The 25,984-nt window shown below is 37.4% G+C and overlaps 1 protein-coding gene across 1 annotated transcript in view; it reads right to left on the bottom strand.

Annotated features, from left to right (window-relative positions):
- The window catches only part of NSUN7 (NOP2/Sun RNA methyltransferase family member 7), a 50,320-nt gene extending 28,967 nt beyond the window's left edge, over nucleotides 1-21,353 (bottom strand). The window contains exons 1-7 of the mRNA XM_044387688.3: nucleotides 21,213-21,353; nucleotides 20,349-20,752; nucleotides 13,458-13,516; nucleotides 12,955-13,085; nucleotides 2,473-2,625; nucleotides 1,962-2,145; nucleotides 604-814 (exon numbers count right to left, since the gene is read on the bottom strand). Coding sequence (XP_044243623.2) covers nucleotides 604-814; nucleotides 1,962-2,145; nucleotides 2,473-2,625; nucleotides 12,955-13,085; nucleotides 13,458-13,516; nucleotides 20,349-20,661 — 1,051 coding nt within the window. The 5' untranslated portion in view covers nucleotides 20,662-20,752; nucleotides 21,213-21,353. The remainder of the gene's footprint in view (nucleotides 1-603; nucleotides 815-1,961; nucleotides 2,146-2,472; nucleotides 2,626-12,954; nucleotides 13,086-13,457; nucleotides 13,517-20,348; nucleotides 20,753-21,212) is intronic.
- Between the last annotated feature and the right edge of the window lie 4,631 nt (nucleotides 21,354-25,984).

Here is a 25,984-nt window from a genome sequence, read left to right as displayed (position 1 = left end):
GGGCTTCAATTTGTTAGACAACTGATCACTATCCACCATATACTTCTTCTGTCTCCAAGTGAAATCCTAGGTATTTACCAGTCTACCTCTCCAGGTCAAGCTTTAAATTCTACTTTTTGTCTCCCTAACCCTATGAACGTGTCAAAAGTTTTGTTTAGTTTTTGAGCCTCACTCAACCTATAATAAAATGTTATCTTTAGTCACAGAATGATCCAATGAAAAAGATTTTGAAAATAAGAAGTCTAAGGAATGTAGCTTCTAGTCCTAGGTATGAACATTGTCATGCACTCTTTTAGTTGTATTCTTATTTATTAAAGGATGACAATTTCTACTACCTACTTTAATTATTGATTGAATTTCAAATTATATAGTAGCTAATACCAAGCAATATAACAAAGTGCCAATATATTCATTAATTTAAACTACAGTTATTTAACCAATATTAAACAATGAGAAGAGCCTGGCGTAATATGTATTAGTGAAGATTTTAAGAGTATAGTATATAGAGAGTTTTTATATTAAAAAATAACAAATTCAAACATTTTTGACATTTCTAAATTTTGTAGAACATTAATCACCAAACAAATAAATATTTATACATACTTTTACATCCCATTTTTGTAAAAAGTTTCTTCAGGTCAGGATCCTTGGCTTGTGATTTTACTCCACACACAAATATTTTTGAAGTATTATTATTTGTTAAGATTGACATATGGGCAACTGTGTACCATGAACCTGTATTGACCATTAAGATATCATCATCCATATTTAATAAAGCCCTTACAGAATGGACAGCAAGACTTCGAGATTTATCCTACAAGATAATGATATGATTAGAATTTCAGTTTGACTAGAAGCATGAACTGACTTCTTTTTGGTTAAGTAAAAAAAAAAAAAAAAAGTACTTGGTAGAACACCTGAGATACCTAATCCATTTGACTTTAAAACATCTTAATATATTTTAGAAGATAAAATTAACAAAAATAACTGATAGAAAGATTTAAAACAAAGACCTTAACTTTGCTTAGCCTAAATTATGAATGTTATCATTTAACTTTTATATAGTGATCAGACAATGTCAAAATCCCCAAAATGTGATTAATAGATTAGTGATGTCCTACTACAGCATTCATTCTTACCCCTTCATGAAAACTCATTCATCAGCTATTGCCATTCTTTCTTCCCCATTACACTGTCATTGAAATCACTGCTAATTCACAGATATTAAAAGTAAGATGGTTGACAAGCTTATAAAAGGGGACTAGACAGATGGGTTTCTGCAGTTGATCTCTGGGCTCAATAGGGTATCACTGCAAGTTAAGGCCAAGAGATTCTACCCAAGAATATGAGTGCTGTGAAGGAATAAACTTTAGAAGACCAAGGTAAATCTGAGGCAAGAATTGGAATCTAAGGACATAAAAATTAATATAACCTATTTTTTTGGACAATTTATTTTTCATTCTGTTGAAACCACATTATACTTCACATTCTTTTCCTGCAGCAATAGCCATTATACACCTCTTACAAATCAAGGCTGTAACACCGTATTAAGGAGGTAATGGGAAAGTATTACATACAGGATTTTCAAATTCAGGGTGGTACTAGCATCTTCCCCAGAAGTAGAAGTTAGAAAAGGTACTATTGCACTTTTTTTGAATACACCCTTGGAAAAGAAAAATACAGCCTTTCAGCTTCTAGCAGTACAAGTATCCCCATTTATAGGGTTTGGAAGGAAAACATGTTCTTTATAACTTCACATGGGACAAAGATGCTGAAGTACAATAGAAATACTGATTGTAGGGGTATTGATTTTATTCAATAAAATAGTCAAAAATTAGCTTTTGTAAATCTCCTTGATAATCTATAAAAATATAATCAATTTGTTAGATTTTATTTTTTAAGTGCATTCTTTGAGTGAGCAGGCTTATTGAGAATCACAATGAAAGTAAATGTTTGTTTACCTGAAATATAAGTTTATAATCTTTGAAAAGATCTATATTTAGAAGATCATTTTTGAGATGAGATGGAAAAATTAAGACATCATAGCAATGTTGGTCCACAGCATAGACTTTATCATCAATATGCAATACAGATTTGACTTTATTATAGCCTTTTTTCTTCAAACTATAATGAACTTCTTCAGGGCTGTAAATATGCAATACTAAGTTGTAATTGAAAATATAATATATTGAAAATGCATTTAACACTAGCATCTTTTCCCTAAAATAAATAAAAATATCACTGCATATATTGCATCTAATGAAACTTACAATTTTAGCCAACAGTAAGTTAAAAGATAATTAAAGACAGAAAAGTTAACATATTTATGTAAGTACCTTTGGTAATTTGGTGACAAAATCCTGAACTAAACTATGATTGCCTAATTACTCCCCTAGATAGTATTTCTTATCATATTATTTTGACAGGCTAGCAAATTGAAAAATGAATAATGAATTTGATTAAAACTCTTACCTGATTTTACAAGTATTTATCCAAGCATAAAGTGGCAAAGTGGAGGCCCTTAGTTCCTGGTTCCTAACTGTTTCTGGAAGAATGTGGTAAATTGAAAGGGCGTCGTGTTTGATTCGACATCTGGCCAATGCTGCAGCCAATTTTGTCTTAAAACTAGAGACAGAAAATCCATTCTTGATGACTACCGCATTGAAGACAAGACTATCAATTTTCCATTAAAAAATTCACAAATTAGATTTAGAATTCTAACAAACTTCTATAATTCTGCTTCAGATTTTCATGTATAAAATCATATTTGAAAATAGAAATCCAATAATGCTGCTTCTTTTTTTCAGTTTTTGCTGCCCCTGTATAAATATGCATCTCCCCAAATATTTATATCAATTGCCAATTGAAAGAAATTTTATGTAGCGAAAGGTGGATGGAATATAGTCAGACAAATTTGAAGTTAAATTCAGTTTCTGTCACTTACTAGCTGTGTGACCTCAGGTATTAATGAATCTCTTTTCTCAGCCTGTTTTCTCATCTGTAGAATGTGGTCAACTTACCTTGTTATTAATGTGGTGATTACCAACCATGTGTGCAAAATACTTAGCACAGTGCCTGGCACATGGCAGACACTCACTATAGGCTAGTTATTGTCATAGTTGCCAACAGTACAGTCTTGATAAGATTAAGGAACTTTCATGAATCTGTATCAAGTCCTTCCCAGTTCTGATTATCCCATAACAGAAAAGAAAAGCAAGAATTGGTTAGCATCACCATGAAGATCCAATGATTTTTCTTGATCTCATAGAAAATGTTTAATAAATGAGAATACAGGACTTATTCTTGATCCATAATCAGCATTTTCACAGTAGTAATCTAATTGAATAATAAATCTCAAGGATAACCTTGAATGTGAGAAATGGGTAAAAGATACCATAGAAGAGTCAAGTACAACTGGAGTGGTGTATGTGGCACAGAAAGCTTAATAAAATCAAGATTCTTATTTATTCAGGGGCGCCTGGGTGGCTCAGTCATTTAAGCATCTGATTCTTGATTTCAATTCAGGTCACGATCTCAGGGTTGTGAGATTGAGCCCCACATCTGGCTCCACACTGAGTGTGGAGCCTGCTTGAGATTCTCTCTCTCCCTCTCCCTTTGCCCCCCCACCCGCATGCACGCTGTCTCTCAAAAAAAAAAAAAAAAAAAAAAAAAACAAGATTCTTATTTACTCAGTAGAATGAGAACTTTTCACCTAACAATGTGTTTGTGTGTGAACATGTGTACCTGCATGAGGAAGGGAGAGATAGAGGAAGGAAGGGATGGGGGTGGGGTGGAGAGAGAGAGGGAGAGGGAAACAGAGAGGTAGAACATAGATGGGGCACTTGGGGGAGGAGAGGGAAGGATTATCAAACATTAAGACTTCTAGGGCTATAATAAAATTAGATTTGTGTAGTGCTATCTCCTAATGTCACAGAACTACAGCAAGGGACACAAAAACAATTACATAATACATTAATGCACACCAAAAAATAATATAAAGGGGTGAATTACTGTTCTATATCACACATGTAAGATGTTTCTGAGTACACACGACTTTTGATTAAATAGCCTTTCCAAATACCTATATGGTTCAAATTTGCCGTAAGTGCTATCAACTGAATTATTCAATCAATACACATAAAAATTAGAGCTATGAAGCCTAGAAAAATATATGTGTTGTATAAATGGGGGGAATAAGTACACAGAGAAATAATTTTCCAAATTTCCACATAGCAAACATTTCAGACTGTGAATTTTAATATATTTCAATCACATAAAAAGTAATTTAAAGTATATATACAGTTATAAAGTTTTTTTTATAAATATACAATATCAGATTGAGTATAAAGACCAAATCCAAATGCTGTTGGGATAACCAGACACATATTTCTTCTGTAAATGGAATGCCCTGTGGCTACTAATAACTTCTTCCATAGCTGTAAGATGGACCGCAGTGATGAAAATGGAAGCAAAAATGGCCTTTCCTCAGCATTCTTGATACAGAAGTCCACCCCCTGCTATAATTTGAACACTATCACAGAGAGTTGCTCAATCACCTGTTTGCCAGCAACCTGTTGTATACACAGCCAGAGCTATTTCTATATGTTAAATTGTAGTTCTATAATTCCTAAGCTTAAATCTAAAATGAACCCATTAGATACAGGACAGAACCCAAACTCCTTATCATGAAACACTAGGGTATTAATAATTTAACCTGACCCAACTCCTCAGTCTTCAATTCCCACCACTCCCATACACAAATCTATGTCTGGCCACACACGAAACTATTTCTGCCCCTCCTGATATCACACCACATCCCCCCTCCTGCTGCCTTCTCTCACTCTGTCTCTCCAGCTAGTATGGTTTGGGCTCTGCAATCAGATTATCTGCGTTCAAATTCTGCTTCCACCAATTACTAGCTATGTGACATTAGACAGGTTATTTAGCTTTTCTAAGCTCTAGGAATTAGAAACTAATTACTTGTTGCAAAGATACTTTTGAAAATGTATTTCAAAGTCAGGCTGTTCAAGAAGTGATAATTTTTAAAAAGAAGTGATAATAATTATTAGACCTATTCTTTTACTATTGTTAACTAGGAACTGTTATCAGACCTGGGCTATAGAGATTAAAAGAGAGCTTCCACCCTTAAGTAACTTATAATTTGGTGGTATAATAGACATATAAACAACCAGTTATAGCACACGCACATGATGAATGCTGTAAGATACACAGATAAAGAAGAAAGTAAATGTATCAGAAAAAGAACAAGAATTAGCCTTCTAAGAGACTTCTAAGAGGAGGAGAAACTTAAACTGTTAAAAGAGGAGCAAGAATTTTCCAGACCACAAGAAAAGACACAGACAGCATGAGTTTTCCAGACCACAAAGGGAAAAAAGACACACAGACAGAGGGCAGAGAACCGTGAAGAGACGGAGATGTTAAACAGCAAAGCATATTTTAGAGTATGGGGTGGTGAGAGATCTAGGACTCACGTCACAAAAAATCTTATATACCATGCATAGGAAGTGGGAATTTTTTTTCTGCGCAAAATGGAAGGCTATTTAAGCATAGAGAAATATCAATTTATTCGTGAACAAATATTTGTATTCTTATTATATTCCAGGCACTGTTTTAGGTGCCAGAAACAAAGGGATAAGCAAGGAAGATGCTGTTCCTGACATTACAAAGTATAGATGTATTTGGTAAGGCGAGACAAAGCAATTATTTTTAAATGTCGTAAGTATTCATGACAAGGGAAGGCAGGATCCTGTCGTGGCACAAGGAAGGGGCACTGCTATGGGAGTCAAGGTACGTTTCCCAGGAGTTACATTTAGGCTAAGCCATAAGGGTAGAAGTAGGAGTTAGCCAGGAGTAAGGGAGGGGTGTGAGATGAGTTATCCAGTGTTCTGAGTAGAAGAAGCATCATATATGAAAGTATCTGCCAATTCTGAAATATGTGCCTAAGAACCTGAGAGATAGGCAGAGTTTACCATGACTCATGGGGAACAAAAATGGAAATTTGGGGCATGCCAATTTTATGAGTGGGGGGCTTTGATAAAGTTCCCAGGCTTTGGACGGGGTTACCAAAAGACAACCCTAGGAATAAAGTAAAAAGGATTAGCTGGCAGGACGCCTGGGTGGCTCAGTCAGTTAAGCGTCTGCCTTCAGCTCAGGTCATGATCTCAGAGTCCTGGGATCAAGTCCCACATCGGGCTCTCTGCTCAGCGGGGAGCCTGCTTCTCCTGCTCCCCTTGCTTGTTCTCTCTCTCCCCCCCCTCCCCCGCTGACAAATAAAAAAATAAAAATCTTAAAAAAATTTAAAAAGGACTAACTGGCCTTCATGAGGACTGAAGCACAGCTTCCAATCATTTCAATCCCAGATTAGACTAAGTCACCTGGGTTTGTCAGTGCCCCAGGTCTAGCTGTGGCCTTCTAGCAGCAAAGTAAGTGCCACCTCTAAAGGAAGATAACAATATCCTGGGCCTCAAATGAAATAAACTAATATACAATATAAAATTATACCTAATAAGTGTGTGCCAAGAAACTTTACATCTATAAATAATGGCAAAAATAATTATTCCCAATGTTTCTATTAATCATTTTATGTAATTAGAAGTTTGATTTCTAAATATAATAAAGGAGTTGCAGTTCTTTTACAGAAAAAAGGAAGAAAATTTTCATATTTATTCCTATAGAGCATTGGAAAAACATAATTGAGAGAAAAAGTGGATAGAAAGTAAATAGAAATATGTTTTAATGTAATTAGATAATACATTAAAACAAAAGAAAATATCCAAATCACTTGCTTATAATAGGTTTTATTCTCTTATTTTCATAAGGAACCATGTGGTTTATTTTGCATAAGTCAGTGATGGTTCATGATGTAGTGGAGAAATGCAATTTGCTAAGAATAAAAAAACAAAGAGAAACCTATATTTTAAGAATATTGTGGCTCCGTCACAACCACACATGTGAAAAAAGGCATATTTCCTATATGTTTTTGTGTTGCTTTCCTTAAGTCAGGGAATGTTATTCTGACTAGCAACTGATCATGGCGGGCTGACTGTACCTAGGTAATGGGAAGTTCTTGCTCTTGGTTGACACATTTAGCATACCAATGTTTCCATTTATAGTAGAAACCTAGGGTTTGCCTTCTAAGCACTGCTTCCCTTCTGGGAATAGAAATCCCTCTCTCCTGAAAAATGTTCCTCTCCTCCCTCTATTCATATAATTTTCTTGGAAGGGGTCCCTGACTGACTCAGTCTCCTTGGCCACAGCTGGTCAATAGAGGGTGGGCACTTGACTCAAGGCAGGGTCAAGCAATTTTTAGGTGTAGGAAGAGAGAATCAAACCAGTCTGTCTAGTGTTGGTGCTGTAAGATGTAAAGCTCCTGAGTATTTCAGCAGCCAAGTTTCCCATTCTGGGAACAAAGAAAGAAAAGAATGAAGCCAAAGCACAGAGAAGCAGAGACTAGAGTCAGAGAATCCTGATGATACTTAAGTCATAGGACTTAGGAGAAGCATAGCCACATCACTGTCCTTCCTGTCATCTTGATGTTCAATCTTCCATGAAATACCTTATAATAAATTCTTTCTTTTGCCTAATCTTGTTTGAGTTGGGGTACTGTTGGTTGCCAGAATAGAATCCTAATACACCATTTTCCTTCAGTTTATTTTCTTCTTATTTTTTAATTGATGTATAATTGACATATAATATCCTTTTAGTTTCAGGTATTTATCATAGTCAATATTTTCAGACATTATGAAATGATCCCCACGTTAAGTCTAGTTCATCTGTCACTGAAGTTATTAGAATATTATTGACTATATTCCCTATATTGTGTACTACATCCCAATGACTTATTTATTTTGTAACTGGAAGTTTGTGCTTCTTAACCCCCTTCACCCATTTTACTCATCCCAACCCTTCACACTCTGGTAACCAACAGTTTGTTTCCTGTTTCTATGAATCTATTTCTGTCTTGTTTGTTCATTTGTTTTGTTTTTTAGATTCCACATATAAGTGAAATCATATGCTATTTGTCTTTCTCTGACTTATTTCACTTAGCATAACACACTCTAGGTCCATTCATGTAATTGCAAATGGCAAGATTTCATTCTTTTCTATGGCTGAGTTTTATGTGTATATCTGTATGTATCTCGTACATATTTGTGTGTATATATATATCCCATCTTCATCCATTGATCTATTGCTTCCACATCGTGACTATTGTAAATAATGCTGCCATGAACACAGGGGTGCATATATCTCTTCGAATTGGTGTTTTCATTTTCATTGGATAAGTATCCAGCAGTGAATTGCTGGATCATACAGTAGTACTATTTTTACTTTTTGAGGACCCTCCATACTGTTTTCCGTAGTGGCTGCACTAATTTATATTCCCACCAACAGCATACAAGGATTCTCTTTTCTCCACTTCTCATGTCCTTGCCAACACTTGTTATTTTTTGGTTTTGATAATAGCCAATCTGACAGGTGTCAGGTATCTCATTATGGTTTTGAATTACATCTCCCTGATAAGTAGTGATGTTGAACACATTTTCATGTGCCTGCTGGCCATCTATATGCCTTCTTTGGAAAAATGTCTATTCAAGTCCTTTCCCCTTTTTTAATTGGTTGTGTTTTTTTATATTAAGTTGTTTAAGTTCTTTATATATTTTGGACATTAACCCTTTATTGGATGTATGACTTGCAAATATCGTCTCCCATTCAGTAGATTGCCTTTTTGTTTCGTTGGTGATTTCTTTCTCTGTGCAAAAGCATTTATATATTAATATATATATAATAAATATAATATATAATAAATAAATATATATATAAAGCTATATGTATATATATGTGTGTGTGTGTGTGTATATATATATATATATAGCTTTTGTTGCCCGTGCCTGAGGAGACTGGTGCAAACAAATATTGCTGATGCCAAAGACCTATTGCCTATGTTTTTTTCTAGTTTTATGGTTTCCAGTCTTAACATTCAAGTCTTCAATCCATTTCAAATTTATTTCCGTATATTGTGTATATATGGTCCCCTTAAACATAAATTGAATATTTTCTTAAGATTTTATTTATTTATTTTAGAGAGAGAGGGTGAGTGCACACATGTGAGCAAGGGGAGGGGCAGAGGGAGAGGAAGAGAATAGCAAGCAGACTCTGTGCTGAGCGCAGAGCCTAACATGGGCTCCATCCCAGCATGCCAAGATCACAACCCCCACAGAACCCAGGAGTCGGGCACCCAACCAACTGAGCCACCCGGGCACCCCTAAATTGAATATTTTTTAATGCCAAAATATAATCTTCAGTCAATTACTTGAATTTCTCATACAAATATAAAATCAGACATCATACTGACAACTGTTTCGGAATATTCACTAATTAGGGGCTCCTGGGTGGCACAGCGGTTGAGCGTCTGCCCTTGGCTCAGGGCGTGATCCCGGCGTTACGGGATCGAGCCCCACATCAGGCTCCTCCGCTATGAGCCTGCTTCTTCCTCTCCCACTCCCCCTGCTTGTGTTCCCTCTCTCGCTGGCTGTCTCTATCTCTGTCAAATAAATAAATAAAATCTTAAAAAAAAAAAAAAGAATATTCACTAATTAAGTAAAATAGGCTAAGAGTTTCCAAAGAAGAGGTGGAAAGAATATGAGATATAAAAACCCATGAATAAGTATTTGGGGACCATTTTGGCAAATGAGAAACTGGAGCATTATAGGAAATGAGATAATTGGGGAAGACAAGAAAAGAGACAATATCTGAACAAATATAATGAATCCCTAAAGTGCCTGATTGGTTTTAACACTTAAAAAATCATTCAATATAAATTACCTTACCACTTTAATAGAATAAAAAACAAAAGACAAATTATCATTCAGCCTTCCAAAATTCTGATCTCTGTTTTCTTAGTGCGACTACCGTTTTCCTCTGGGGCTCCCTGCCTTCCCGTACTGCAGTTGGAAAGTACCTCAGGCATAAAGCCAGGACTGTCCTAATGCTCACTTCATCTGTTTTCATTCTCTCAGGGATCAAGTCTTTGTGCTGTATCTTGTCTAATACCCCAAATCTTTGCCTCATATATTTTGTCCAGTTTTCTACTTGTTACAGTAGGAGATAAGCCAAATTTAAGACACTCTCTTATGACCACACAATTACATTTAAAAAATACTGCTCTACCTGCCATGTAGAAAAGAGTGTGGGAAAGTATGAGTTATAGGCAGGGAAATCAATAAGGAAGCTAGTGTAGCAAGCTGGTGGCTTGGATTTGGAAGATAGTAGTGGAAATGGAAAGTAGACAGATGAAGCATGTTTTCCAGTTGGAGTTACCGCATTAGGTATGGTATGGGCACAGGAAAGGGGAGGCGAGAAGTATCAAGGATGATGTCCAGGTTGATGTGGGTGCTGTAATGTAATGCGGAAGACCTCAGGAGGAATAGTTTTGGGTGGTTTGGAAGGATGGACTACTAACTCTTTCCCCTCCGGCTCTCTCTCTAGTCTTTCACTGCTTGTTCTCCAATTCTGCCTCACAAAATTCCAACATTATTTGGTAGAAACTGATTTTTGGGCTAGTGTGAGGGCATGGAGAGTGAGAAAGGAAATGGCTATGGTATCTTTTTATTTAACCCATGCACACAGTATTAAAAACATACTTGATTTATATAAGGAATGAGTTCTTAAGCACCCTGCATATGTTCAAAATGGTAATAGGTATCATCTTAGATTGTATCTCTAAAGCCATGAACAAACAAAAGGAAAAGACACAAGTTGGTATCTAGAGTATAAACCACAAGGATCTCTGGTAGAGACATAACAACAACAAAGATCAAACAGAATTTTCATAAGAAGGAAATCATTCGTATTCAGTTTCTTGCTAACTAATTACTTCTGTCACGTCTTAAAATTGGTTTTTATCCTCTCAGTAGAAACAAACAGACTAAGATATACTTCAAGCTTACAATGATTCTACCTCCCTGGGGACAACAGCACCCAGCCCTAAGCCCCTGGAGATCTACAGAGGTTGATCTACAAGTCAACATTCTGTCTGAGCTCAGAATCCCACTCTACTGGCTATGAGGGATTGGCCCAAAGGAATGCACCCAAACCCCGTGGAGCCAAATTTCCAGGAAACCTAGAATTTAGAATTGGGGTATGGAGGTGATAAAATAAGTTAGTCTAAATGAAGAAACTAAAGCACAATTGTAACCTGTAAGCTCAGGAACTTAGGTGCAAGAATAGGGCTTTTTTCCATATAGACTAGAGAAGCAGAGAAGGCAGATATGCAGAGAAAAAGAGAATGGAGCAGATACTAAGAGAGAGGCAGAGATAAAAAGATTAAAAAGCAGAAATAAAGTCCTAACATCTTTCCAATTCTTGACTTCATTCCCTTTCTGAGTCTTTGAGTTGCATGAGACATCCCAGTATCTTTGTAAGAACACTTTCCATTTTTGCTCAAGCTACCTGAAGATGGCTTCTATTACTTGAAAGCTACAACTCTTGATTAAAACACATTTTGATTAAACACATTAAAACACATCTTGATTAAAATACGTTTCTCCTGTTTAGCGTCTGCCTTTGGCTCAGGGCGTGATCCCAGGGTCCTGGGATCGAGCCCTGCATTGGGGTCCCTGATCCACTGGGAGCCTGCTTCTTCCTCTTCCACTCCCCCTGCTTATGTTCCTCTCTCGCTGGTTGTCTCTCTCTCTGTGTCAAATAAATAAATAAATAAATCTTAAAAAAAACAAACAAACAACCATTTCTCCTGGGATGCCTGGTGGCTCAGTTGGTTGAGCATCTGCCTTCAGCTGGGATCATGATCCCAGAGTCCTGGGATAGAGTCCCGCATTGGGCTCCTTGCTCAGTGGGGAGTCTTCTTCTCCCTCTGCCTGCTGCTTCCACTCCTTATGCTCCTCCCTCTCTCACAAATAAATAAATAAAGTCTTTAAAAATAAATAAAATAAAATACATTTCTTCTATAGCATATTATGAATTGAGTAGAGTACAAATTGGTTAATTTGATTGGTTCACTGATGAATTTGAGAATAATATTTGCATTATATAAACCTTTATTGGTTTCTGTAAGGGGAAAAACTCTTGCACTGACAAGAATGTAACCAATATGTGTTAAGGCAGGAGGTAGCATGGTTATTTGGAGAAAGGGAAAAATCTGGGGAGTCAGGAATCCTTAGACAGTAATGTCTTCTGGCTCTTTTGGCCTCCTGAGCCATGGCCCTTGCTTGACCTATTCTCTGCCTTGCTAGCACTTAACTAAAAACCTGCTGCTTATGAAAGCATAGTCTGGTCTTTCTTATTTAGTTAGAGACCCGTGGCTTTCCTGGCTGACTCAGGCTAACCTCAGTTCTCATTAGGCTCAGTGAGACTAAGCGGGGACTTCCTTCAATGTCTCTTGAGTCCTGACTAAGTCAAACAGAACTAAGGGAAGCTCAGCAAAGCTGAACCTCTGCCAAGATTTAGGCTAAAAAGAAAACAAATTTAAAACTTGTTAGTTTGTTCTTAACTACGTAGAAGTTTTTTAGTTTTTTTTTTTTTAATTTGTCAAAGTAGCGGGTTCTTATCTCCTGTTGGAATTTTCTCATTTGATACATGTTAGATTTTTTTTAAGAGCTATAAACAGAGCTAAGTAAATAAGTAATAGCCGTTTCAAATGAAGTTTAATTTATGTATATGCTAACACATTATTAGGAATTTTTCATGATTTTTCAAATACAAGCTGGATCTTACAATTCAAGCTTTCAAAAACAACTTGATTTTAAACAGAATATTTAACCTGTTCGAGACCGTTTGTAAAGTAACTCATGAAACATGAACTTTTATTTTTTTCTCTGTAAATTTTTGATAGTTATCTTACATTATGTGGTACAATTTTACCAATGAAAATACTAATAATTATTTCATATAAAATATCCTTTGCACTTTAACAATTACCTGTTAAGAAGGTTCTCTACTTCTTGAACTTCTGCTATGGGCTCTTCATTATCAGAAAAGAGACGAGCTTGAAATTTTCTATCTTGGAAATCATACAGCATCACAATAATAAGACTGTTCAAATGGTCTGGCTACCAAGGGGAAACACACATAAAGGAAAGTATACAAACAATATCTAATAGCAATATTTTTCATCCCACTATTTTTTGATAAGAGAGCAGAAATATGACTAGTTTTACATAGTCTGGTTGTATTGGGAAGTAGAGAAGGACTTCCAAATGGAAAAAAGTCCAGTAAAAAAATAAACCTTTTTAGACAGTGTCTGCTATGTTCATCACAATGAAAGGACTAGGATCAGTATTAGAAGTAGGAAAGAGTTCAGGATGTGTTTTGAAGAGGTCTCAGCATTAAGCAAACTAGTTTTGATTTAAATCTAAAGGCTTTTTAGGACTTTCTAAATAATAATCATGAGACAGCTAATTATATAAAAGTTGTCTACTTACTATTGTGGTACTTGGGAAGATATAGCTGTCTATTAATATAGTTTCCAAAATATCTTGAACTGCAAGACAAGTAAAATTTCTGTTACTCAAAAATACCAAAACTGAAAATGAAAACTTTGGAATCAAAGCACACTTTAGACAATACTACCAAATATTTTTACTTTCATATCTAAAATATACCTCAATTCTTGACAAAGACTCAAATTACAGTTACATGATGAATACTTGTCATCTTTATGATTCCTGGACCCTTAGGACCCAGGTTCCACATGAAATCCTAGTCAAAGGAGCATTATCTGAATAGCTAAAGTAATAATAAAAGAATTTCGACCTCCAATTTATGTCCTTTGAAAAACATTAAACAGGATCTAATTTAAGTGTCTTATCATTTTTATGTATTGTTGGATTCAATTTGCTAATATTTTACTTAGAAGTTTGTTCTATGTTTATGCTCATGAGGAATATTGGTCTATCATTTGCTTTTCTTGTAATATCCTTGTCAGTGTTGGGATCAGGGTTACGCTGGCCCTGTAAAGTAAGTGGGAAGTGTTCCCTCTTCCTATATTCTTTGGAAGAGTTTATGTTAGATCAGTATTACTTCTTACTGAAATATTTGGTAGGACTCACTAGTGAAGACACTGATAATATTTAATCTAAGACCCAAATGACAAGGAGTTAGCCATGTCAAGATCTGGGAGGAGAGAACATTCTAGGCAGAGAATTGCAAAGGTACTAGGTGGATGTACTGAAAGTGGATGTACTGAAAAAACTCCACAGAGTACATGAGTGTTCCTTTTGTTACAACTACTTAAACTATATATACATCATGTAACAAATGCTTTAATCAGTTGACCAGAAAGCTAGGCTAGCTAGCTTCAATTCACTCAACATTTGTGGAGAACCTACTATATGCACAGCACATGCTGAATTTGCTTTTATTTGGAGATGGGAAAACTAAAAAGAAGTAACTAATGGGAGCACAGACTCCAATTTTCATAGGAAATCCTTTGGAATCGTGATCCATATTTGAGCCACCAGTTATGGCTGCATTATACAAGGCAATATCCCCATTTCACTTTCAAGGAAAATAAAGTTTAGTTTTACAACCTCAATACTTGCAAACCAATTCCTATCTATTTCATAGGTTTTCAGCATGGGTCCCAATTTTTATCACAGAAAATACAGTCATCATAAAAATGAAGGAGTTCTAAGGAAGCAGACCTGCACAGGTCACGGAATTTTGAGCAATGGAGATGCTTAACTCTTAAGAAATAGGAGAGACAGAATGAAAAAATGATGATTTTGCCAATATTGCATTTTTCTTTTGGGGGCTTTCATCAAAACTGGTAGCATCTTTGGGCTGCCTTTGATACTGTGCAGAATGCATTACCTTTGTGTATCTACAATTTACATAACATTCTCACATAGTAGTATCAACATTAATAGTAACTGTACACTTCAGACAGTGCTTTCTATGTGCTACACCCTGTTCTAAGTGCTTTCCATATGTTCACTAAACTCTCGTAACAACCTTGTGAATTAGATCTTTCTTATCCCTATTTTATAGGAAATGAGGAAAATATAGTTAAGTAAGATGTTTGTAGTCACACAGCAAGTGGCAAATCAGGGCTTCAAACCCAGACAGTCTGGCACCAAAGTGCATGTTCTTTACCACAACATTATGCTGCCTTTCTTCACCTTCCTCTTAATAACAAACCAGAGTGGCTAAATAAAACACAGCCAGTGACTAACTTGAGTTGTCAGGATTTACTTGAAGATTGTAAACTTGCCTATCCTACCTGGTTTGGCACAATAACTTGAATTATTACTCCCTGTTCCCCACTAATTAACGCCTGTTCTCTTTAGTCTGTTGAAGAGAACGCTTAATCCCCATTCCTCAGGTTTTCAGCATGGAGGGGTCTTCCCTAGAGAAACACCCTCTGCCAGTGTGTCTGCAGGACATGCAGTAGAGAGGGCTACACTTCAGCTGAGTCATGGATCAGATGAGAAGTCTCTAATTCAATAGTAAACTATTTGCAAGCCACTTGGCTGGAGATCTAAAGCCATGTCACCAAACACCTTTTTTCCTCTCAGTTCATTCCAAAATCAAGTGTAAAGGAGGAGTGCTATTTATTGGACCCCTAAAATTCACATAGCCCATCTTGTCATCCCTCCATCCATTCTTTTGACTCTCCTCTAGGTTTTCCCTCTTTATTTTCCTTCATGTGAGGGATCTCTAGAATCTTCATTCAAGAATGTCAATTGTAATTATACAATACAGATAAATGCAGTTTGTATGTGTGTGGAAGGAGGGAAACAATAAAATTATTTAAGTCTTTTTTGGCAAAACTAGTAAGAATATCCATTAACATTCTGAAAGAATATTTGAGAGATGTAAACACCAGGGAAAGGAAGCTAGCATCACCAAACACAAAATCATTATACAATTAAAATAAAACAACATGAACCATAAAAAACTAGGATTTAGGGATGGGGTTGCTACTCTACCACCCTTTCCAACCAGATGAAATACTTCCTCTTTTTAACCTTATTCCTGCTAGTTCCTTAGATACATCATTTAATCTCTTCTTGAGCCTCCTTCAGTTTTTCATCTGCAAAATGAGAATCTTGCATCTCAAAGGACTCATTATATCAAATGATATAAACTGTTTTTTGAATTACAAAGAACTATGTAAATATAAGGTATTATTATTGTCAGTCAAGAAAATTGCTTTAACCTCTTACATGAAACCAGATCTTATGAGGTTATTGATCTAAATCATTTTCCTAATGAATCACTATGCAATCAAGAATTAACTCAGCAGGCAGGGCACCTGGGTTTCACCTCAGGTCCTGATCTCAGGGTCATGGGATCAAGCCCTAGCCCTGGGTCAAGCTCCATGCTCCTTGGGGAGTCTGCTTCTCCCCCTCTGCCCCTCCCCTCACATGCGCACATGCATGCATGCTTGCTCTCTTAAATAAATAAATAAATAAATAAATAAATAAATAAATAAATAAATAAATATCTTTAAGAAAAAAAGAATTAACTGAGCAGGCCGGGGTGGCCAAACCCTGAATATTCCGAGGAAAGAGTTGGCCCTCCAAGCTCCTGGGCGATAATCTCTATAAGCCTTTGGAATATCTTGCCTAATACAAATGTCCTTGTTTACATGGGCATTGAGCAACACTATCAGCATGGCCTCTGAAAGAGCTTGAGACTGAGTAAGGTCAGCTACTAGTGCACTCCTATCTACATGACTGATCCCAATAAACACCCTGGACAGCAAGGCTTAGATGAGGTTCCCTATACTTCAATACTTCCTTCTACATACTACAGTACTTCATTTGTGTTGCCATACATTGTTGCTAAGAGAATTAAGCATTGCCCAAGGACTCCATTGGAAAAGGACAATAGGAAACTTGTACCAGGTCTCTCCTGGACTCTCTCCTATGTACCTTTTTTCTGGTGTTGATTTTATTATTTTTATTTATTTATTTATTTATTTATTTATTTATTTTTAAAGATTTTTATTTATTTATTTGACAGAGAAAGACAGCCAGCGAGAGAGGGAACACAGGCAGGGGAGTGGGAGAGGAAGAAGCAGGCTCCCAGTGGAGGAGCCTGATGTGGGGCTCGATCCCAGGACTCTGGGATCACGCCCTGAGCCAAAGGCAGACGCTTAACGACTGTGCCACCCAGGTGCCCCTGGTGTTGATTTTAAATAACCTTTCACTGTAATAAACTACAACCATGAGTATAATAGCTTTGCTGAGTTCTGTGAGTCCTTCCAGTGAATCATTGACCCTGAGGGTGGTCTTGGGCACCTCAACTACAATTACTAATTTCCAAAGCCATAACCAAACCATACATTAAGCATTTACTAGGTTTTTCACTGACAGGTTTAGAAGATGCTGAAACGAGCAGGTTAATGCCATATCAATTCCTGGAACTGAAAGTTCACCAACTACTATATATACCCAGAGAGGCTAGAGAAAGAATTAAGCCAGGAATAAGATGAACAATTTCAGGGAAATCTTTTTCTTCAAGTGTTCTTTTTTTCTTTATTTGTGGTTCATTAGTTTATTTCTTAAGAAATCATTTTCCAGATTTTCTTCTTTTTTAATATTTAGAATTCCTTGAAACATCCAGAGATTCTTTGAAAAAACAAACTGGCTGCCAGTACTCTACTTCTTTGATAGAAATAAAACTTAAAAGGAATAGGCTCCTCTTCATTAACTTCTTTAACAGAAAATTGACATTGGGGCTATTTAATAAAGCAAGAGTAGCGGTTGTCTTCATCTTAAAAAAACATACTGAACTCTTTCAATCTTTAAAAGGTTAATCAGATAAATACTCTCTCTGCTTTGAAAGAGCTTATACACAAAGGACATCAACAAAAGAGCAAAAAACAACACAACCAAATGAATATACTTAACATTTACATAATTAAGGACTTTCCTCTGTCATTTTTTCCTCCTCCTTGTACTTCCACAGAAAAAAAAAGGTAATATGACCTAATTACCTATTCATAAATTCGCCAATAAAAGGTACCATTACCCAAGCTCTCTTTAGTTTGTACATTAACCTTTTCAGCATTATTGCTCCTATAAAACCACAGAGGAAAAATCCAGAATTTTCTTTTCCGAACTGTGATTCCCTGAACCTATAAATGTGAATTTATAAAATATCATGTGAAAGTATTGGTAGAACACTGATAAATACAGAAGATAAAAGTGAAATGCACAGAGCATCCCATATTTTAAAGCAAAATATCAGGCTCTTAATTACCTTGGAAACCTAATGCATTTAGAAACTCTGGTTTTATTCTATTTGAACATTCATAAATTATTCAGATAATAATTTTAAAAAGATATTATTATTATAAGAATATAATACTTGTACCAAGTAAACAACCAAAGACATTCTAGTATTTGAACTTATTTTAGAATTAGAATTTAAAATATGAACATTTCAAGCAAAAGCAGGTTTGTAAAGGCCTATGACAATACTTTGTCTGAATGGGATTTTCTGGGTCATTAAAAAATATCAAATAGTCACAAGGCCCTTTCATAAAACAGAAATAAAGACCGAGAGAAAGAAAAAGATAATCTAGTACACATATCATATGGCATGACCATTTAGTTAATGTGTTAATTTTACCTAGAATAATTTCAGGCTTTTAGTAGATTTCTAAAGGTAGGATTCAATGTTCCATTAGGAAAACAAATTGTCTATAATAGAATTTTGGCATTAACATTAAATACCAACTAATTAACATAGATGCCCAGTCCGCATTTCATTGTTACAAGGAGAAAATGTAAAAATGTTCATTTGGCTCATTATTTAAAGTGCAACAGCTGCATCTTTAAAACTACATTTTTTTAAAGCAGGTGGAAGGAATGGATGAAACAATCTGAAAGATTACACTGGAAAAGAAAAAATGGTTAAGACAGATTCAAAAAGAAAAAAAAAACCTCAAGCAGGAGAAAACAAATGAAAACTAAAGAGAAGTTGCCTCTTAACATCAAATTTTTCTCTATGCTGACAAATTTCTGGCTTCAGAGTTGAGCTGCGTCATGTCTGCAGACTACCGAAATACATATATTCACATGTAAGTAATTAATGGAATATTTTAGCTCAACTGAACAATTTTTTTTTTTTGTTTGTTTGTTTTGTTTTTTTTTTTTTAAGATTTTATTTCTTTATTTGACAGAGATAGAGATAGCCAGCGAGAGAGGGAACACAAGCAGGGGGAGTGGGAGAGGAGGAAGCAGGCTCACAGCAGAAGAGCCTGATGTGGGGCTCGATCCCATAACGCCGGGATCACGCCCTGAGCCGAAGGCAGACGCTTAACCGCTGTGCCACCCAGGCGCCCCGCAACTGAACAATTGTTAACTGCCTATGTGCAAGGATGTAGAAGACCCAGTAAGTACTAACACTAAGGAAATACATGAAAATTAGTGTTGCCTTTTAAGTTGTCTCTTTAAGAAGGGCACATGCTCATCCTTTCAGCCATGCTGCTAATAATCTAAATATTTCTGGAACTTCTTTTCTGGAGTTGTATTCAGTCAGTTTACAAACCAATATAAACATAAAAATAATATAGCACAACGTGTTGTAATATAAACTCTAAAGTTCATAGCTAGTCCAAAAACAAACATCTCCAGACACTTTGACTGCTTGCTCTCATAGTATCAGTATCTGGTTCCATCCTAGAGTCAGCTCCATACTCAGAAGCTGATAATTAACCACAACTGAGGGAATCTGAAACATTGCATCTCAAATTCTGGAGGCAAATTGGAAAGGGGCATTCTACAGAAGCTTGGAGGAATAAATTTACAAGCTCCCAAAATTAAGGCACTGGCTATGAATGGGATCACTTTAATTGGGGTTGATTTAATTTTCATATTCATTTTGGATATATTGCATCTTTTCTTCTTACTCCATCTCTGTTCCTTTCCCCAACCCTCTTACTGGCTTTTATATTTGTGAAAGTTCATACGCTAATATACAAGATGTCAACACAGAAAATGCAAAGAGATAACCCAAGGAGAGGGAACCTGTACTTGGGATACTTCAGTGGATTCTTAATTCTTCCTGTCAGTGGAATTGTTTCCTTGTTCAATTTCATGACTGTGCATGACATCTGTCTAAGGCCAGGCACGGTGCTGGGCCCAGGCAGATCTGCAGGGAAAAAAACAGTTCCGGCCTGAAAGAGCTTATTTTACCTCAACTCTCCTAATTCCTTAACATTTGCAACTGACCAAAGATAGGCTTATGCCTAAAAACAAAACCTGGTGTGCAGGAGGGGGCGGGAGTGGGGGACTGCACTCCACAAATTCTCTCCTTATTTTCTTTCAGTGCTGATCTTTAGGGCCAGTACTACTCACACTTCAGGGCACTGAAAGCCAGCTCATAGGAGGACCGCTGAAAGGCTTCATCCTCAGACTCCGGCAAGGACCGCAAAGGTTCATTCCCATACTTTATTAAGACTTGCTCTGGTGACTTTTCGAATCGAATACCCTGAAAAATGTTTGCTGCCATAACGTAAACGGAGTCCGGATAGCCCGTTTTTTCGGGTAAACCAGGTGAATTTTTTTCGCTGGGCGATGGGTCACTTGACAGTGCCAGGGAAGCGAGTTGGGCGATATTCTCCGTATTTTTTTCGTTCGAAAACTCCAGTTCACTTGTGGCATGAAGCATGTTTGCTCCTTGACTGTGGTCGCTAAGTCAAGGCTGAATTACAACTCAGATGTTCCAGGAAATGGCCTTCCTTGTACCTTAAGCATCGTCTCTGTGAAAAGAAAAGGTTATCTCGGTAAACCACTATTTATTTTATGCAGGACCCACTTGGTGGCCCATTTCGTTGTGGCGTTCAAGACTAAGAGGCGGCGTCTCCTGGCAGATCCAAGCGTCCCATACTTGGGGCCGGGCAAGACCCAACCAAACGTCCACACACTCAGAAAGGGAGGGGAGTGGGGAGGAGGCTGGGGACTCGTCTCCCAAGCGACCATTCCCGAGGCCTGTTTGGGGGTAGCGCTCCCCACGAGCCGCGTCTGTGGCCCCACGGCCGCCCCTTACCCGAGAGGCCGGATGTTTCCCGAGGCTTTGGGGACGGAGACGCGGCGGCCACTGAACTTGGGGCACCGGAGCCTGGGATCTGAACAGTGCCCTCGGGAGCCCGGGGACGGCGGCGGCAGTTTGGTTCTAATGCCGCCTCTCCCACCCGCTCGGTTTGGGACGGGGGTCGCTACCTCCCGTGCTCGCTCCGGTTCCCGAAAGCAGAGCGCGCCTCCTGGCCTCTCCGGGTCACGCACAATGGCCCTTGGCCGGACGCGGCGCCGGTGGACCCGCGGTTCAGGCCCGGCAAGGGTCCGCCTCTCGCGGTCGGCCGGCCGGCCGGGACCCAGGTCTCCATGGCAACCGGGAGCCGGCCGGACGCCGCTGGAGAGCTGTTCCCGCGGGATTTGGCGGGTGCCGCCTTTCCCCCCGGCTAGTTGTTCTTCCTTCCGAGTTCCGTGACTCCTGTTCCAGCCCCTCCTTGAAACCGAAGACCCCTTGCACAGTCGGACCGCTGGGTTCCCGAGGGTCGTCGATCTCCCCAGAACCACAAGTGGCCGCCTCTTTCCCGGCACGTCCCGGGCGGTCTCCTAGAAAGCAAGAATTTTGTGTCGCTGACAGCACCTGCCTTGGCGCGTGTAGCAGGAGAGCAAGAAATGTTAAAACAGATGAATGTAGAGAGCTACTGAAAAAAAGGGGGAAAGACGAGCCTACTTTATTTCCATACTTTTTAGAAGAATGGCTATCACATTAGACGGACTCTTCCAGGGCAAGTTGGATAAAGGTCTTTGCCAACTTAAGACCAAGTCCCTCCTTTCCAGGAATTGCCTGCAAAGAAGGACTTGGCTGAAACGATCAAACGATCAAATTTGCCTCCCTCCAACCCCTAATTATAGCATGGAACTGGGAACAAATATAAACCTCCCCAAAGGGTTTTAATATGGCTACTTTAATTTTTGTGTCCACCTGGTGAACTCCTCCTACTCAATCTCAAACTCAGTGCAAACATTGCCTCTATAAATCCTTCCTGATGCTCGTATTAGGATATGAATTTAGCCACTGTGACAGAGACCCAAAATAACCGTTGGCTTCAACAGAGCAAGTTTATTTCTTACATAAAGTCCTGTTGGCATAGGGGCTCTCCTCTACACTCCTATTTTATGCTGCATATAAGGGCTTTGCCCTTGTCAACTTAGTCCAGGGTGGCTTACCATCATTGCCAGCTAGGGGTTGGGAGAATTAAGAGGAAAGGGAGGGCATACCCATTCCTTTCAAGGACATAACCTGAAAAGTACACACATCACGTGGCCAGAACTTAGTCACATGGCATACCTAGCAGCAAAGAGGGTTGGTATATGTGTCCAACTAGAAATCAAGGCAACTATTGCTATGGAAGAAGGGGAGAATGGCTAGTGGGGAACGATTAGTAGTCTCTGCTACAAACCTCTGTCTCCCAACCCCTTATCCACTAATCCACTTGCTTCAATTATTCCCAGAATGTCAAGCATTGCCTCTTCTATGCTCCCATAACATTTTCTACATGCATGCATGCATTCCATCCATAAATTTAACAAAGAAATGTTAAATTCTTACCATGTATCTGGTACTATGCTCAGCCCTGGAAGTAAAGATGAATGTATGGAAATGATCAGGCATCTTACCCTCAAGAAATTAATGAATAGATACATGTGTGCTTTGACACCATTCAATTTTTATAAATATTTGTGAACATACTGTATTCCTCCTCCTTCTGCTATCTTGGTATCATGTAGCCCATAAAACACACACTCTTAGTTTTATTATCTCTTTTTATTTTTATTATATGTAATATCATTTTATTCCCAGATATTAGTAAAATAATCACTGTCTTTCACACACACACATGCACAGAAGATTACAAATATGAAGATGCCTTAGGGGTCATGATACATTTTATTATGCATCACACGGTACATAGTAAAACCTGCTGAAAATGTGAGGCACTAGCTAGCTACAAACTTTAAAATACTTTTGTCTTTCAAAATATAATTTGAGTAGCTTTTTATTTCTCCGCGATAGGTCAATGTAAGTGACAATTTACTATATTGAAAATGAGATTTAATGAGAGCCTCTATCCTCAAAGTGAAGCTTAAGCAAACAGTTGTTGGTGAGTGAATGCATGGTTACTATTTACTCTAATCATGTGCATAATCCTCCTTACCTCTCACTTCTGATTAGTGGTCTCATTGTGGACTTAAATCTCAGGGAAGACAGTACAAAAGTCTCCATAGAGATAGGTGTGTGGATTCAACTGTTGTGAAAGCAGGGCAGTAAAAAATGTGGTCTTTGTTTAAGTCACTCTGTAATATAATCAGAACATTAAATCAGAGGTAGTGTAGAAAATTAAAGAGTTAGTTACCTGGAGCTTTCTACCAAAAGAACTTAAAAGAATGATTTTCTTTCCCCAGGGGGTAGAGTATTTGAAATATTTGTAAATTAACCTTCCTTGCATTTCACTCAGAGTAGCCAGTGTATATTAGCAAAGTAGATATTCAAAATACATTTCTTAACTGATTCAAGTTACTCTGGGCATATAAACTGTGCTCAGTTCCATTGAAGCTTGTTATAGAAATGTAAAAAGCATATGAAACATAAAGAATTTTAATTTGTGTTTTTAAACCTCAAGGCTCAATTTATAATTATTGCCATTTAGAAATAATAGTCTAATAGTCTATTTTTGCAACAATCCTTTTCCTTATTCTTTTATATTTTATAAAGTTACCTAGTGTTCCATCGTGGACCTAAACTATTTCTAACTAGGAACTTTGGGGCACTAAGGCAGCTATCAGGAGCCCTATTTGTCTGAGGATTTTCAGGGCTTAGTGGGTAAGCTACATCTGGAGACGGATGATCAGGTACTGAGATATTCCATCCCAGAGGAGAAGAGGGTGATAGATGCCCAAGAAGGCAGGAAACTCACTCTGAGATGGGCAAACATCATCCTCCGATGCTGGGTGAGAGTTGGTGTAAAGGAATACTTTGCATATCATAGCGGATAGCATTACTCAAGTGTCCTCTTGCCCAGTCTCTGTGGAAACTTGTTCCAAACCCACACTTGAAAAGGAAATGGTAAGATGATACTGCAAAGATCCCTTTGGGAAAATAAAAATATGATTGTGGGTTTTAACACAAGCCCATCAAAGATTAACCAAAAGAGCTATAACCACTTGCAAAGGCGGGGAAAAAAATCTTAATTTGGAAGCAGCAGACAAGTGGTATGGAGCAGAGTCCTGAAGGGTGAGGCAAGTGGAGAGGAACAAAAGTCCAGACCATAGCAGTTCACAGCATCTTTAGAAACAATATTCAGAAATTTTGAAGCCAAATATGACAACAGCAACTAAGGAAGAGTTTGAGTGACCTGGGATGCAATAGGGAAAGAGGTTCAAGAGGTTTATTATCCATTCCGTGACTGTCTTTCGTGGCCCAGGAAAAAAGAGGTTACAATAGACAACGCTTGTAATAGATTGAACCAACAAGTAGATTCCCAGGGTTGGTGATTCAAGCACCACCTTTATGGATTAGTTTTCCATATCCACATACTACCATTTATACTATTTACTCAATATTTTATTTTAAATCAGGATCACAGTTCTATGTAAATAGAAAACTATAAAAGGAAAATCAGCATCATTTGTCATAAATGAAAATAACCACAACAAAAGAAAAATAATACTATTAAATTATAGCTACAAACAGTGTACCAAGGCTCCAGGCTTAACGTTGACTACTCTCAGTTAAAAAGGAACATGGGCAATGTTAGAGAGGTGTTAAACACCAGTACAAAAATGAGGATTTCTCCTTGTCAGAAGGATCAAAAGAGCCTTGATAAAGCAGCTTTCTCATTATGTATTTGTTATTCAATACTAATTCAGCTTATCACTTCACATCGTCTCCTGTACCTTTGATGGTGCTGGCTCTGCACTTAAGGAAACACTGTTAAGAGATTTGAATTCAAGAGTTAGAGAAAACATGCTTCCTCTGAAATAGGGAGAAAATACAAGAAATTCAAAACTGGCAAGAAAGACATTAGAAAGATCTTGTGTCACAGATGAACTCAGTCCATTTACATTGCATGGTGGTAGTGGGAACTTTGAAACTAGATAGAATCAGAAGACCTGTTTTTTAGTCCTAATATTGTCATGAATTAGTTGCACAACCCCAGGCAAGTATTTTTGCTTTTTGTATTTGTTTCTTGATGTGTTGAAGTCTATGATTTATTTACTAAGAAAAAAGTGAGTGGAGAAAAAACTGAGAAAGATTGACGGTCAATAGGGGAAGTATATTTAAATATCTGTTTTAATATTTATTTACCAATGTCTACTTAAAATTTCTGTTCAAAAGTTTATTTTAGCAAAAGGGCAGAAATGGAGGAATAAAAGGACAAAAACATAAGCCATACAGAAAAAAAAATAGAAAAATGGTAAATATAAATCCTACCTAATCTGTAATTGAATTAAATGTAAGTGGATTAAATAACCAAAAAGCAGAGGTTAGTAGAATGGATTTAAAAATCTAACTATATGCTGGCTGCAACAGACATGTTTTAGATTCAAAGACACAGATAGGTTGAAGGTGAAAGGATGGAAAACTATAGCCATGCAAACTAGAACCAAAAGACAGCTTGAATGGCTATACTATTATCAGACAAAATAGACTTTAAAACAACATTCGTTCTAGAATACTTTTGCTTAGAAAATAAGTCCTAGAACTGAACACATCAAGATATTTTGGCATTGGCAAAGGGTTAGTAAAATTGTGGCAGGTCTAAAAATTCTGTTGAATCATTGATTTCATTGGGAGCTCTGGATGTGTGTTTTGGGCCAAAACAAATGGCACATGCCTCAATGTTAGACTATCATAGCAAATCAGACTGCATCAAAGAGGTAAAGGTATGTTTTTTATATGGAGATCCCTGAACTAATGCTCA

Source organism: Ursus arctos, unplaced genomic scaffold (genome assembly GCF_023065955.2).
Source record: "Ursus arctos isolate Adak ecotype North America unplaced genomic scaffold, UrsArc2.0 scaffold_9, whole genome shotgun sequence".
Taxonomy (NCBI): Eukaryota; Metazoa; Chordata; class Mammalia; order Carnivora; family Ursidae; genus Ursus; species Ursus arctos.
Note: the sequence above shows the minus strand (reverse complement) of the source record. Positions and strands in the feature narration are given on the sequence as shown.